The following is a 14,824-nucleotide window of genomic DNA, read 5'->3' as shown; positions in this document are numbered from 1 at the left end:
GCTCTGCTCCACCTGTACTTTAATCTGACTATAAAGCAGTAAAACTCCTGCAGTCTGGGGTCAGAGAGCAGGTTAAATCTATCATCTACAGGGACACTGTTTAAAGCACTAAAACAAGTTTGTGTTGAATGTAAAAACATTCAAACTACCTGATGTTTTCCATCAGAATCTAAATGTAATCTCTGTTCTTCTGATGTAGTTTACTTTAAGGAGATCGTCCCATCCATGGACTGAACCATGACCACAAATATTGCTTCCTCATCAACTTGTAGGTTGTTGTAGTAGCTCCCTAACATCAGTGATGCGCCTATTTTTATTTTGCTTTTATTTTAAGATGCTGGCCCCAGATTTACACAGGCTGGCTGGTAAGGATCCTGCCAGAGTGCAGAGTAAGGGCAGAAAGGCTCAAAGGGCTGGAGAAGGTTTCACAAGATCTCATTTTTCTTTCTTTTCCACATTGTTGTGGAAAACATTAAAACTGCCAGGTTTTGAAAATATACTGGATTCAACATTTCAAACATGAAGATGTCAAGAGTATCTTCTATATTCTAGGTTAAGACACTATAAATAAATTAATTAATTAAATTAAATAAATTCACGCCAATCCACAAACTACTATTTCACATATATCTGTTGTATCCGCATTTTTCAATTCAATTAATTTTTATTTATATAGCGCCAAATACAACAAATGTCATCTCAAGGCACTTAGATAATAAAGTCCAATTCAAGTCAATTGGAATTCAATTTCAGTCCCTTTAGAAAAGTATTTGTCATGTTAATTGTTATATCTGTAAGTTTATCATGACACAAAACACAGATAGAGTAGTGCTGCTCTATCTGTGTTTATATGTATATATATTTTATATATATATATATATTTATTTATTTGAGCTTACTACAAATAAATTCAGACAGAATTCAGAGTCTAACTGGCTCTTTCTGAAAGTCTTTTCGGACAGAAACGTTGGTAAGTTGAGAAATGTCACGTATAGAAAGACTATTGCTCATTATGAATGCTGATTTGCTGTTTTTATTTAAGACTGGAAAGTCCCTTAAAGTTTTTGTCTGGGCTTATACTGCTTGTAGTACCCATCCGTGGCCACAAGATGGCAGAGAAAGCCCATAATCTGAATATGAAAGATATCCGAAGATAGATTCAAGATTCAAGATTCAAAGTTTTATTTGTCACATAGTTATACACGGTACAACATGCAGTGAAATGACTTTTGACCGCCGTCCACAAAATACAAACTATAAACTATAAAATATAAACTAGGTAGCAAAGTAACATGAATAGAAAGTTAAAGTAAAATTAAATATTCCTAAATTAGAATAGTAGAATATCAAATAAAATATATAAAATATATAAGCAAGATTAAAATACAAAATAAGATTAAAAATATATACATATAGAATAAAATAGAGTACAAAATAAGTAAATATATGTATGTGCACAAGTTAAAGTCCGAGATATGTACGCCGTGTGTGCAAAACCGCAGATTTGTGCATGTGCGGGTGTGAGCGAGAGAATGTGCAAAAAAAAAAAAAAATGAAATGTTGAATATCAGGCTGTTGCAGCCTAACAGCAAATATAATGAAGGTTTGTGCTGTTCCCACATTTCCAATAAGAAATCCGACCACACTTTGAAAGCCTGAGCTGAGTCAGGTTGTGCGGTGTGATTAACTTCACTGCTTGTTACGACTCCGGATGGTGAGAGATGAACCAAACAAGTGACTGTGTTACCAATCTGAAACATTACAGCAATGTAAGGACATGTGTATCACATATATGTCGAAATATATTCGACAATGTTGACCAATGTTGTTGGTTGCCTTGGAGACCATCCTTGACCATCAGGCAGGGCACACCGGATCAGGCTGCCAGTGCATCGCAGCGCCAACAAAGAGAAAGATGAGACAAAGAACCGGCTCACTCACACTCACGCCTGAGACCGATTTAGAAAGCCCAGCTCATCAGAGAGGCATGTTTTTGGACTGTGGGGGGAATCTGGAGCACCTGGAGAGAAGCCCTGCACGCACAAAGGGAACATGCAGACGCCACAGAGAAAGGCCTAATCTGAAAATACGCCTTGCTGACTGCCACACCACCGAGCAGCCCCACAGCGCCGAGCAGCCCCACAGCACCGAGCAGCCCCACACCACCGAGAAGCCCCACACCACCGAGAAGCCCCACACCACCGAGCAGCCCCACACCGCCGTGCAGCCCCACACCGCCGTGCAGCCCCACACCAACGAGCAGCCCCACAGCGCCGAGCAGCCCCACACCGCCGTGCAGCCCCACACCAACGAGCAGCCCCACACCGCCGAGCAGCCCCACACAGGGGTGGAGCTGTGATTTTAAATGTGGGGGTGTTCCAGGGGGGGCACATGAGCGCCACATCAAGCCCATAGACACGACGCTGAAGTTGGCATCCGTTTCGCGAATTCCTGTATGGAAACTACAATTGTTACACTGCTCAAATTTGGATAGAATTATTCTAAAGAGGCTTAAACCTTGTTTGGGATTTGTGAAACCTTTTTCTGATTTGTGAAAATGCAGAACAGGGCCATTTTACTGCTTTTTTTTTGTATTCTCATCACCCTAAACTAGGTCCTGCATGGAAACTACAATAGTTAGACTGCTCAAATCTGGATGGAATTATTCTAAAGAGGGTACAGAGTCTTTAAAACATTTTTATGATTTGTTAAAACTTTATTTGGTCATTGAAAATTGAAAAAGGTGTAATCATCTTGCTGTAAAAGTGGGGGTGTCGAAACCCCCCCACCCCCCACGGGTGCGACGCCCATGGCCCCACAGCGTTCATTTCACAGCTCGGCTGAATGGGATGGAAATGGAACCCAAACTGGGAGTAAGTTTAGGCCTGAGGAAAGAGCACGAAGCTTCCGTGCACGCCTCTGACCTTTGCTGGCCCACACAGCTCTGAACGGGCTGTCAGACAGTCACATCAGCTGCTCCACTCCTCTGGGTTTTGTTACATTTTCTCCCTCCAGATCCTGTCCTTGAAAAGCACCTGCAGTGGAATAATGTTGTTATTGTGTTTATCAGGGAAAGATTTCTGTCTTTGACGTTAAGCCAAAAAATGGATGTTGCAATCAAAGATTACTCTGTCTTTTATTGTGTAGCAGCATGATGTGCACCCTGTGTGTTCCCCTCATGTTATGGTGGCTTATCTTCTCTGAATGCAGACTGCGGCCAACATTGTTTTGCATTCTTGGTTGGATTCCAACGTGATCAGAGATGCAAAAAATGTCAGGGTGAATTAGTAAGGACACACATAAGGTGCTCCAAAACAAAGCATCCATTCATTTTCTACACCTGCTTAATCAAACTCAGATAAAAAGATAAAACCCATCAAAAACACGCTTGTTTGCTGTTTTTTTTTGTAATGTTTTACTTACGAAAATCCTTATTTATGATGCTGTTTTTTTTAATTGGGATTTGGACATCAAGGCCACCGTATAAGATTAACTGTAAAGGATTTTATTATACAAAGACGAAGCTTTTTTACGGCCTCTTAGACGTGACTAATATGTGTGTGCCTGCTGTATATTTGCAGGGCTCACATGGAGATTTGTTTTGATCACAGTGGTATCACATCTCACACCTGTAGGGGAAGCCAGAGCCTGAATAAAGGCTCAGATTTTTTACTAAGCTTTGGCTTGTAAATCAGTGGTTGTTGCACCCAGCCACTGCAGAACTGTCGCTGCGTTTCTGGGGATTTGTACATTTTCCTCTTGTGCAAAGTTCATCCACTCAGTGCGATTCCATATAATATAATCAAAATAATCTTTTTCCTTTCCTGTTTCAATCTCTTTCTGTTTTGGTGAGGATCAAACCTTAGAAAAATACTTCAGCGTAGAGAAAACCAGTCGGTTGCCATTTTTACTGTCATCAATTTACTGTATTCACTTCACAAGACATTGTGCACCATATGTGCCATTTAAAATCCTGGAGCAAGTCTGCAAATCTTTAATTTTATCTCATCTGGATTACTGCTCAGTGGTGTGGGCCTCAGCCTCAAAAAAGGATCTGGCAAAACTACAAGTTGTTCAACACAGAGCTGCTAGGCTTGTCCTAGGATGTTCTGCTAGAACCAGAATTCATGAGATGCACACTACACTGTCATGGCTCAGCGTTGAGAAGAGGCTGGCCCTAAGCACAGCAACATTTCTTAATGAAATAATGAAAACACATAGACCTGAGTTTTTGATACATCAAGTAGTATTTTGTAATACAGCTCACAAATATGACACCAGGAAAGCGGGCAAGGGTGACATTGTACAACCAAATCCAAAAACTAACTCACTGAAACGAACTGTGCTTTATAGAGCTATTAAGACATGGAATGAATTGCCACTTGATGACCGTCAAGACAAATGCAAAAAATCCTTTAAAAAGAGATTAAGAGCGCATCTTTTGAATGGTTAATATAGGTGTTGGCTCAAGTTGTATAGTCTGTATTTTTATATTGTTTTATTAAGTGTTCAAAGCTGGACTTAAGCAATGTGGCAGCACTGCATGTTAGAACTATTTGCTATAATTGTTTTGTGAATGTATTTCACTTTACTAGGACTTTTTGAACTTTTAATGCATGTATATCTGTATGGTTTTTAATTGAAATTATGTGATGTTTTTTTAATTAGGACCCCAGGAAGACTAGCGAACTGCTATGGCATAAGCTAATGGGGATCCTTTAATAAAATGAAATAAATAAATTAACTTTTAAACCTCACATTGGAAATGTTACAAGAACAGCATTCCATCACTTACGAAATATTACACGGGTTAGACCATTCCTCAAACAGAAGGATGCTGAGAAACTGATCCATGCTTTTGTTTTCTCACGACTTTACTACTGTAATGCGCTATTTACTGGGCTCCCAAAATCTACTACTGACAGATTACAGCTGGTTCAGAATGCTGCTGCTAGAATCCTAACCCGCACTAAAAAGAGAGAACACATCACACCTGTTCTAGCTTCACTACACTGGCTCCTTGTGTCTTTTAGAATAGATTTTAAGATTCTCTTACTGGTTTTTAAATCTCTGAATAGATTAGCACCTCCGTACATTTCAGAACTACTCACAGAATATGTTCCAAATCGAGCTCTAAGACCATCAGGTGCTACTTTATTAAATATTCCTAGGATGAAATATAAAAAGACGGGTGAAGCTGCTTTCTGTTTTTATGCACCAAAAATCTGGAACTCTCTACCAGTGTATATTCGTCAGTCAACAGATATTACAAACTTTAAAAAGCAGCTAAAAACACATCTATACACCCTCGCCTTCTACTAGTTTTATGGATTCTATTATTATTATTATTACTATTTGTATATTGCATTTGTTGTTTCTCTATTTTATTGGTAAATTCATTTTTCTATTTTTAGTGCTTTGTCTTTGGTTTGTGTCTGTTTCCTCCTCGCTCTGTCCCCCCCCCCCCTCTATTGTGCTCTATTTTGTTGTTCTTGTGGTTGTTTTACTTTATTTACTTTGTATATTGATCTTATTTGTAAAGCACTTTGAGCTACATTTTGTGACTGAAAGGTGCTATATAAATAAATTATTATATTATTATTATTATCATCACCAGTATTCATGACTGATGGAAACCTTTTAGATTTATATCTTGTGTGATGTCATTGCCTCACCTTTTGTGAGAGGGTGTACAGAAAGCCAGATCTCTGTTATTTTCTCTCTAATTTCATGCGTTTTCTCTGCATCATTCTGATGTGTTTTCCATCTTTGGGCCTCTCCACTAATGTAACCTGGAGCCCAAACTCTGCCAGTGGGTCTACATTTGTGACCTACTTGGTGATCGGTTTCATCTTTCATACGATGCTGCTCTGAATTAGCCCTCAGTGCCAAGGGCACATAACTGGAAACACTCTTGTACAATGACGTCTTTAAATATGATTTCTCTAACAATCCTCAGGAAACTTTGACCTGTTCACACACACATATTGTAACATGAATGGCTGCATTTTCAGTCGCTCTCCCTCCAAACCTTCATGCCTGACTCTGCCTCTGCTTGTACTCTTTTCCACAGAACAGAGAACAAAACAGGGGCGTGGCTACAGGGGCGCAACAAGTCCTGCCCCCCCTGAGAAATGCCCTGTCCATCCAAAGAAAACTGGCCAGAAAAAAGGCCACGATTTATTATCTCTGTGTGTGTCTTGTATTGATAGAATAAATGCAGGTGGTGATTTTAAAAAAGCATATATCTGCAAAGTTTATAGCTTTAGTTATTTTTTTGTTACCGTGTTTCCCCCCCTCCGTAACCTTAACCCCTTGCTGCTGAAAAAAAAAGGCGATTTTCAAATTTTCGGATGTTTTTGTTGTATATAATGATCTGAAATGTAGACTTAATGAAGGTAATAAAAAGCTGGAGTTGGCTGGATGTCTTGCCCCATCTACTTGAATGTAAACCCTCAATGGAGAACGTGGCGCATGTTAAACAAAAGCTAATGCATCCTAAAGTCCTGGTCTAAAAACCTCTCCAAAATAGGACATATTTGCAACATGGCGAAGGGGTTAAGGGGCAGAACAATCGTCAAAACTGCTTTCCAGTTGGTTTGTTTGAATAGGACGAGGACTGACTGTCTGTCAGTCCTCGTCCTATGCAAACAGCACAACGTTGTGCGGGAGTTTACTTTAAGCACATACAGTGCACGTGTGGGCAGCTTGAGCTTTCGTCAACCAAATTTAAATACCTGACAACTTCGATTCCTGTTCCTTTAATTTTATTGATAGCTTGCTGTTGGTTGCATGCATCATACAAGTTCTACATTTCTTTACAAAAAAACAAACAAACAAAAACAAAATTCATAAAAAAAATTCCACTGAGCCACAAACGAGATCTGACATAGGCCCACTCTGAATAGTTTATAAACAATTTAAAAGTATTCCAGATAGAGTGTTGTTGGGTTTCATCCTCTCTTACCTTAACCATGCCTCTGAGTGTTGAACACTTTGTTCTTCTGCTGGACAATGGATGCAGATTTCAGTTCTGGTATACAACAGGACTGCAGGGTAATAGTGTTCTGGTACTCTCAGCTTTATTTCTTCTCTTTAGCAGTTACTTGGTGAACACATTTCTTGTGACCCTGATGGCGTTGTAATGGTGCGTTTGCATGCATCATCCAAGTTCTACATTTCTTTACCAAAAAAAAAAAAACTTGATAAAAAAATTCCACACTGTTAACGAAATTGACGGTCATGATTTATGCTAGTGTGCAGGGGTGGAGCAGTGATTTTAAATGTGGGGGTGTTGCAGGGGGGCACATGAGCGCCACGTCAAGCCCATAGACACAACGCTGAAGTTGGCATCCGATTTGCTATTAAAATGGATGGGCATAAAGGGCCATTTTACTGCATTTTTTGCATTTTGATCGCCCTAAACTAGGTCCTGTATGGAAACTACAATAGTTACAGTGCTCAAATCTGGGTGGAATTATTCTAAAGAGGCTGTAGATTCATTAAAACCTTGTTTGGGATTTGTGAAACCTTTTTCTGATTGTGAAAATGCAGAACAGGGCCATTTTACTGCATTTTTTGCATTTTGATCACCCTAAACTAGGTCCTGTATGGAAACTACAATAGTTACACTGCTCAAATCTGGATGGAATTATTCTAAAGAGGGTACAGAGTCTTTAAAACATACATTATGATTTGTTAAAACTTTTTTTGGTCATTGAAAATTCAAAAAGGTGTAATCATCTTGCTGTAAAAGTGGGGGTGTCGAAACACCCCCATCCCCCATGGGTGCGACGTCCATGCTAGTGTGACCATATTTTCATTACCGAATTGAATTATTATTATTATTATTATTATGCTTGAAGTTGTAGTAGTGTTTTTTTTTTCAGGTATTGTTTTCTGCCCCCCCAGATGAGCTAACTGCCCACCCACACATGCCATTCTGGTCACACCTCTGGAACAAAACAACAATGTGAAGTATCTCAAGGCCATGTTTGGGTACAGGATGATAAGAGCTCCCAGCCGCTGGATAATAGTACCCGGAGCTGCATCCTTAGTCTCAGCACTCCTGTCTCCTCCTCCTACAAGAGGTCCGACCGCTCGCTGTCTTTGTTTGCCGCCTGCCTGAGTCCAACTCGTTTCTTCTGTAGACCGACGGCGCTGCTCACCCATCATGTCCTTTGCATTCATCGTCATGACGATGCTTTTTGGCTCTTCAGTAGTGACTCCATTCGTGTTGCATCCATCCAAGGAAGAGCTTGTGGCTTCTGCTAATCCTCCCATTTCTCATCACAGGTCAGTTTTTACGTGTTTATGCAACAAAGCGGCATTTTTCATGTGCTTATGCCGTGTTTTGTTTGTAGAGTGCAGGGAACATTTACCGTCACCCATTCGTAATCAATCAAAAGCAGGCAGGTTAAATTACTGAGAGATTTCTGCTGAGGCGTGACCGGTGAGCCCATTGTGGATTCTGTGGGATTCATAGTCATATTTCAGCTTTGTGAGAACAATCTGTGAAGGGTCATCAGAGGAACACATCGCTGTATGTCACATTACTTATTTCATTTCTTAAATAAGTGCTTCTACAGGTCGTCCAGGATCTCAAAAGCATTGTTATTGTTTCACAACCACATCCGTCTCGTTTTTTGTCCTGATCAGAGTGTAAACATCAAATCAAATCAAATCAAATTTATTTATATAGCACATTTCATGTACAAAACAATCCAAAGTGCTTCACATAAAATAAAAGCATTGCAGCAGGGAGTGGAAGAAGCATTAAAATACATAAAAGAATATAAAGAGAAACAAATAAAATCATTTAAATGAATTTAAAAACGCAGCAACAGTCCAGATAAGTTCAAAGATATCGTGCAGATTTCATGCATAGACACATGAGAACAGAAATGTCTTTAACCTGGATTTAAAAATGTCTATATTTGGTGAAAGTTTAATCTCCACTGGCAGTTTGTTCCACTTGTTTGCAGCATAACAGCTAAATGCTGCTTCTCCATGTTTAGTCTGGACTCTGGACTGGACCAGCTGACCTGAGTCCTTGGATCTAAGAGCTCTGCTGGCTTTATATTCTCTGAACAGATCACAGATTGTAAACCATCAGCAGGCTTTTAAAATCTATTCTGTGACTGACTGGAAGCCAGAGTAAAGATTTTAAAGCTGCTGTGATGTGTTCAGATCTCTTAGTCCGGGTTAAAACTCCAGCAGCAGCGTTCTGGATGAGCTGAACATGACAGAGTTCTATTATGTTTTTTTTTTTTTTTTTAACTCAGATTTTATTATTTTAATCATATTTCATTGTTTCAGATGCCAGGACGAGTCACTGCAGTCCATCAGGAAGAGTCTCCTCAGGGCCCTCAACATGCAGACTGAGCCTCAGCTGCCTGCTGGCGGGCTGGACAGAGTCCGAGAGCAATGGCAGAGAACCTTTAGCACCATCTCTCAAAGTGCACCGCACACAAGACGTAAGTGTGATCCAAGGCAAGGCAAGGCAATTTTATCAATTTTATCAATCAAATGCTTAGTCAACTGCAGCTAAAGTTTCCGGTGTCCATCTTTCTCCAGCTGCCTCTGACTGCTCTGTGCCACCCGACGGTGGAAACAGCACCAGCCTGAGGTGCTGCTCCGTGGCCTCCGACATCTCCATGAAAGGTCTGCCCCGGCGTGTGTGTGTTGGCTGCGTGTTGACACCATCTTCTGTTTATTCGTTTATATGAATTCTTTCTGTGGCCAGATCTGGGCTGGGACAGCTGGGTGATCCATCCTTTGAGCCTGACCGTGGTTCAGTGTGCACTGTGCGATCCCGCAGAAGACACCGTGCCGTGTTCGCCATCCGCCTCCGGTGTTCAGGATGCAAACTCGCAGGTACGAATCTTAAAGACATTTCCAATCTTCCTTCATTTACATAAGAATTATCCTTCATTTCAGTAACAAGTAGATCTTGCTTTGGTGACGTAGAGAATCCGCCTCCTGTGCTGCAGATCTGTGTGATTCAGTGCAGTATCTGCAGTTTTAGGGCATTATTAGGACAGTATTTCCCTTTTCCCCTGGGTTTCAGTGTATTGGAGCTACAGCCAGCGTGTAGCATCACTTACCCTTAGTGTGTTTCAGAAATAAACCCATTATAATTTTCTTAATTTTCAGAAATTAACCCCTTAACACCTGAATTTATATAGCTGTATCTAAAAAAATGTTTGGTGTGTGTTTTAGCCTTTAAGTAGATGGTAAATAATGCTGAGATTATTAATTTCACTTTTGCACAAAAAATAAATAGAAATTTTGGTAGGCATCCTGGTCAATTTGGAGTCAATTTGGTATGTTTGGTATGTAATTTGGTATGTTGCTTATTTGCAACACAAGGCATAATGGTCAATAATAAGATAACAACAACACAGTAATATAACAGTGAAAAAACAATGTTTTTTTATTCACCCTTTCTTTTTTTTACATATTTATTTATATAAATCTGTAACAGGAAATAAGTCCGTCCCTTTGCAGTCGTAGTGAATATGTACTAACCGGCACTGGGGGAATAAAGATGCTATCTCAGCTGGTTGATTGAGTCAAACGGTTTGCAGCATATATGCGACAATAGGCGTTAAGGGGTTAAATAACTTTGATTCATTTCAATCTTGTGTTTAATTCAGTTAATGATTTCCTGCTGTCAGAGCATCATCTGAGTCCCTTTCCCCGACTCTCTCCAGGACCAGGTGCCATGCTGTCGGCCCACCTCGCAGGAATCGGTGCCCGTCGTCTACATGGATGAAACCAGCACCGTGGTGCTTTCTGACGTGCAGCTGACTCGCAGCTGTGGCTGTGGACGTGGCGACAAAGAGTAGGATGAGATTTGTCCAACGGCCCTGAGTGTTTGACATGAGCCACCTGGTGAATCCAAAGTGTGGTTATGCACATGGCTATCTTCTCTTACAAACCCTCACACTGTTGATTGTTTCTCTATCTGTGATACTCCATGTTTTCAGCTCTAATCTGGGGAACCAAAGCAAAGCATTTGCATTCCAGCTGTACCAAAAACAGATTTGTTGAGCCTACCACACACGAAACACAAGTCCACTTCTTTTGTAAGACACATCTGCGTGTTAAAAGTGACCAACAAACAAGCTCAGACCAATAAAGCATGTTGCATGAGCGTTTCCTCCCAAAATGTGAGACTTCCTTGAGGCTAGCACTCTCAGAAGCCAGTTCTCTGATGTGTGAATTGGCCTCCAATGTGAAATATTTCCATTTAATCTTCGTAGATAAGCAAGGATCCGTCAAATGAGGGTGCAAGTTATGCAGAGGCTTGTTGTTATGAAGCTTAAATCCTTCATTTAAAAGTTCCGATGTGCAAAAACGTCCTATATTTAGTCGGTATTAATTTAACCCCTTAAAGCCTATTGTCTCATATATGCTGCAAACCGTTTGACTCAATCAACCAGCTGAGATAGCATCTTTATTCCCCCAATGCCGGTTAGTACATATTCACTACGACCGCAAAGTGACGGACTTATTTCCTGTTGCAGATTTATATAAATAAATATGTAAAAAAAAAAAAAGGTGAATAAAAAAACATTGTTTTTTCACTGTTATATTACTGTGTTGTTGTTATCTTATTATTGACCATTATGCCTGGTGTTGCAAATAAGCAACATGCCAAATTACATACCAAACATACCAAATTGACTCCAAACTGACCAGGATGCCTGTTGTCGCAAATTTGCAACATACCAAAATTTCTATTTATTTTTTGTGCAAAAGTGAAATTAATAATCTCAGCATTATTTACCATCTACTTAAAGGCTAAAACACACACAAAACATTTTTTTAGATACAGCTATATAAATTCAGGTGTTAAGGGGTTAAACCCACTGGGTTTATGGGTAAGAGACACGTGAGAGAACTGGGAAATACGCCGACAGTCTCCTTATCAACAGTAATCTGCCAGAAATGTTTAGAAAATCCTCATAACAACTGATATTTTCATTTCCACCTTACCAAAACAATTATTTATGTTGATTATATAACAGTCTTACAGATGAGTTATTGGCAGTGATGCTTTTCAGCCTGTTCCAGAGATGCTCAGCCATTGCTTCAGATGCAACACATGGAAGCAGAAGACATTTGACTTCTGTTTTAATTCTAGCAGTTCTCGCTCAGCCTTCAGAGTTTTGCACCGGTTGTGTTTTCAGAACAGAAATGTTTCCTGGATAACTGTGTGCCTCTTCCTGCTGGGACTCCTCCTGAATGCTCACTGGCCAATCTTTTTTTTTTTTTTTCAGCTGCCATGCAAATACAAGAGGCCGCAACTTTAACAGTGCACAATTCAACTGTTTGTTTGAGTAATACTGTCTGTTTAAAGCTTGGATTAAGAGTCTAATTAAAGATAAAAGATTCTGATTTGATATCGTAAAGCTCTACATTTTCTAAGGTTGTGCGTGAATAGAAAACGTTTAATAATCCGACTTTGTTTATAGACGTATGCTTTTTCTTTGATAGCTTCTGTTGCTGGTGATGATTCTCAGTTGTTCATTTTCAGTGTCTTTGACAGATTTTCTGTCATCAGTTTGTTGTACACTCACTTTACAAAGTTACTTAATGGTCTACTAATGTCCAGTTTAATCGATGCATTTATTTTGAATTCTTATGACTCTGCTTTGTAATCTTAATCATTTATACCAATTCAATCATTTCTTGCTCTCATTTTTTTTAAATAAAGATTATTCAAATCGACTGAATATTCGCTCTCAGTTATTATTCTTTAAAGGTTTTCTTTGTTTTTTTTGATCAGCTGCCATGTAGGCAGAAGCTCGTGATGAGGGAGGGAAACTGGAGACGAAGGAACTTTGGCACTGTTCTCTGAAAACCAGGTGCTGCTGAGAGGAGGAGTGACAGGCTGCATTATCCTGAGCCGCCCTCTTTGTTCTCACCGGCTGTGCATTGATTTGTGCTCAGATTCTGAATTTTAGGTTGACATTTTAAGCTCTGTAAAGGTTTGGATATCACTGAATATTGCAGGCAGTTATCTTTTCTTCTTGTTCTTCTAGTTCTTCAGTCAGTCCTGGACAGAATGTCGAGATACATCAGTGTAGGAGTGTTTTTTGGTTTGCTGTCCCCGCTGTTTCTGGCTGTAGGAGCAATCGAATGCTTAGAGAAAGAAACCCTGCTGAAAATGAAGCCGAGGCCCAGCTCTGCGAATCAACTGACAGAATGTTTGCTGGAGTGCACTTCGATGACGTACATAAGAAAATTGCAGCTTCAGGACAGACACAACATACGGATGATGGACTCCACAGAAGGTAAGAATCCACAACTTTAGCCAGATTTGCTGCCAGACTAAATGTCAGTTTTTTTGTATTAAAAATAGCACCAAAGCTAAAAGCGGAGCCATCATCAGTGGGGAAGACGTTCTAACATGCCTGACTGCCATAGACCTGCACTGTGATCTGTGAAGAATACAAAGGGAGCTTTTTATTCATACAATCAAACACCCAACTGTGGCCATAGAACTTTATGTGGTCGTGGATATCTGATTGTACCTTAAATTAGATTAAACTATAAAAAATGCATAACTTCATGAGCTTTATACTGAATTTGGTGATGGCAGATGACTGCAGCTTACAGTCTCCTGTAAGAGGGGGGGTATAAATCTACAATAAGACGCATTTCAAAGATATTCTTATATGATCTGCCATGATTTGGCCTTTATAGACGGGTTTATTTTCCCAGGAGACCTTGGGGAATACTGCTGGTCTACGGAGCTCAAGTGCACCACTGGAGAGAGCTTTTTGCAGGCCTACGTGGTGCTGCCTGTGGATGTGTCTGCGGTGGGACACGAGCAGCTGGAAGTGAAGTCCACCTCCCCGACCGCCAGCGTGCTGCACGTGCACAGCGGCCCGACCACGATTGCAGAGAGTTGCGGCCTCCTTTACGAAGTAACGGCACACTTCAGCACCCCGGATACTGAAAGATTGTTCTGTGTTGAAGTGGTGACTCCAGAAAATGAGCTCGCGGACAGAGTTCTCAAATGCCCCCCCCATGTCGTCACCTTCTGGCAGAGAAATCCAAATCAGCAAAGTGGTGAATAATGTACTTGTGTAAAAGTACGGAGATAGTAGCACAAATGCTATTGTAATGCATTTAAATCATTAAGAGCTATATTGCGTGATATGTAGGGATGGGAATTGATAAGATTTTTATGATTCCAATTCCATTTTTGATTCTATTTAACGATTCGGTTCTTTATCGGTTCCCTTATCGATTCTCATTTGGAGAAAAAGGACAACAAACCGGTCGATTAGCATCAACTTTGTCTAGTTTAGAAGTAACACGAGTCATGACCTCACAAACCCAACAACGGTGAGGTCCACATTGGCCTATCATGGCCTGGGTAATTTAACTCTTCCTGCTCTGGTGAAAGGAGAAGCTGGAGGTAGAGGTGAACTGGGGGTGGTACCACCAGCCTCTGGCTCTGAGCCAGTCAGGCTCTGTCTCTCATGATTTCATCTAAATGTAATGCCTGAGAAGGCATTCATTTAACCTTAACCGTTACTAACAGCAGGTTTTACAATGAGCCAAATGGCGCTAACATGATAGGCAGTGTTAGTTAGTTAGTTAGTTAGTTAGTGACCTGCAGTGTTAGCCGAGGACATGCTAACGTTGCTAACGTTGCTGGGTTCAGATTCACCGACGTTAATCATTCATTCATAGTTATTGCATGTTGGTAGTATTTCCTCTCTTTGGTGAAATATTCACTTTACAAGTTGCCCAGTTGTCGTCTATTTTAGGGATGTGTAATCAAACTTTCGAGCGTTTGTAC

At 40.3% G+C, this 14,824-nt stretch overlaps 1 protein-coding gene across 1 annotated transcript; it reads left to right on the top strand.

Annotated features, from left to right (window-relative positions):
* The first annotated feature begins 8,097 nt into the window (after nt 1-8,097).
* On the top strand, nt 8,098-11,389 carry LOC142391327 (bone morphogenetic protein 6-like). Its single transcript, XM_075477098.1, has 5 exons — nt 8,098-8,295; nt 9,319-9,476; nt 9,577-9,663; nt 9,746-9,876; nt 10,716-11,389. The coding sequence occupies exons 1-5, from the start codon at nt 8,174-8,176 to the stop codon at nt 10,848-10,850; spliced, it is 633 nt and encodes a 210-aa protein (XP_075333213.1). The 5' UTR covers nt 8,098-8,173; the 3' UTR covers nt 10,851-11,389.
* The last annotated feature ends 3,435 nt before the right edge of the window (nt 11,390-14,824 follow it).

Source organism: Odontesthes bonariensis, chromosome 11, assembly GCF_027942865.1.
Source record: "Odontesthes bonariensis isolate fOdoBon6 chromosome 11, fOdoBon6.hap1, whole genome shotgun sequence".
NCBI lineage: Eukaryota > Metazoa > Chordata > Actinopteri > Atheriniformes > Atherinopsidae > Odontesthes > Odontesthes bonariensis.
Note: the sequence above shows the minus strand (reverse complement) of the source record. Positions and strands in the feature narration are given on the sequence as shown.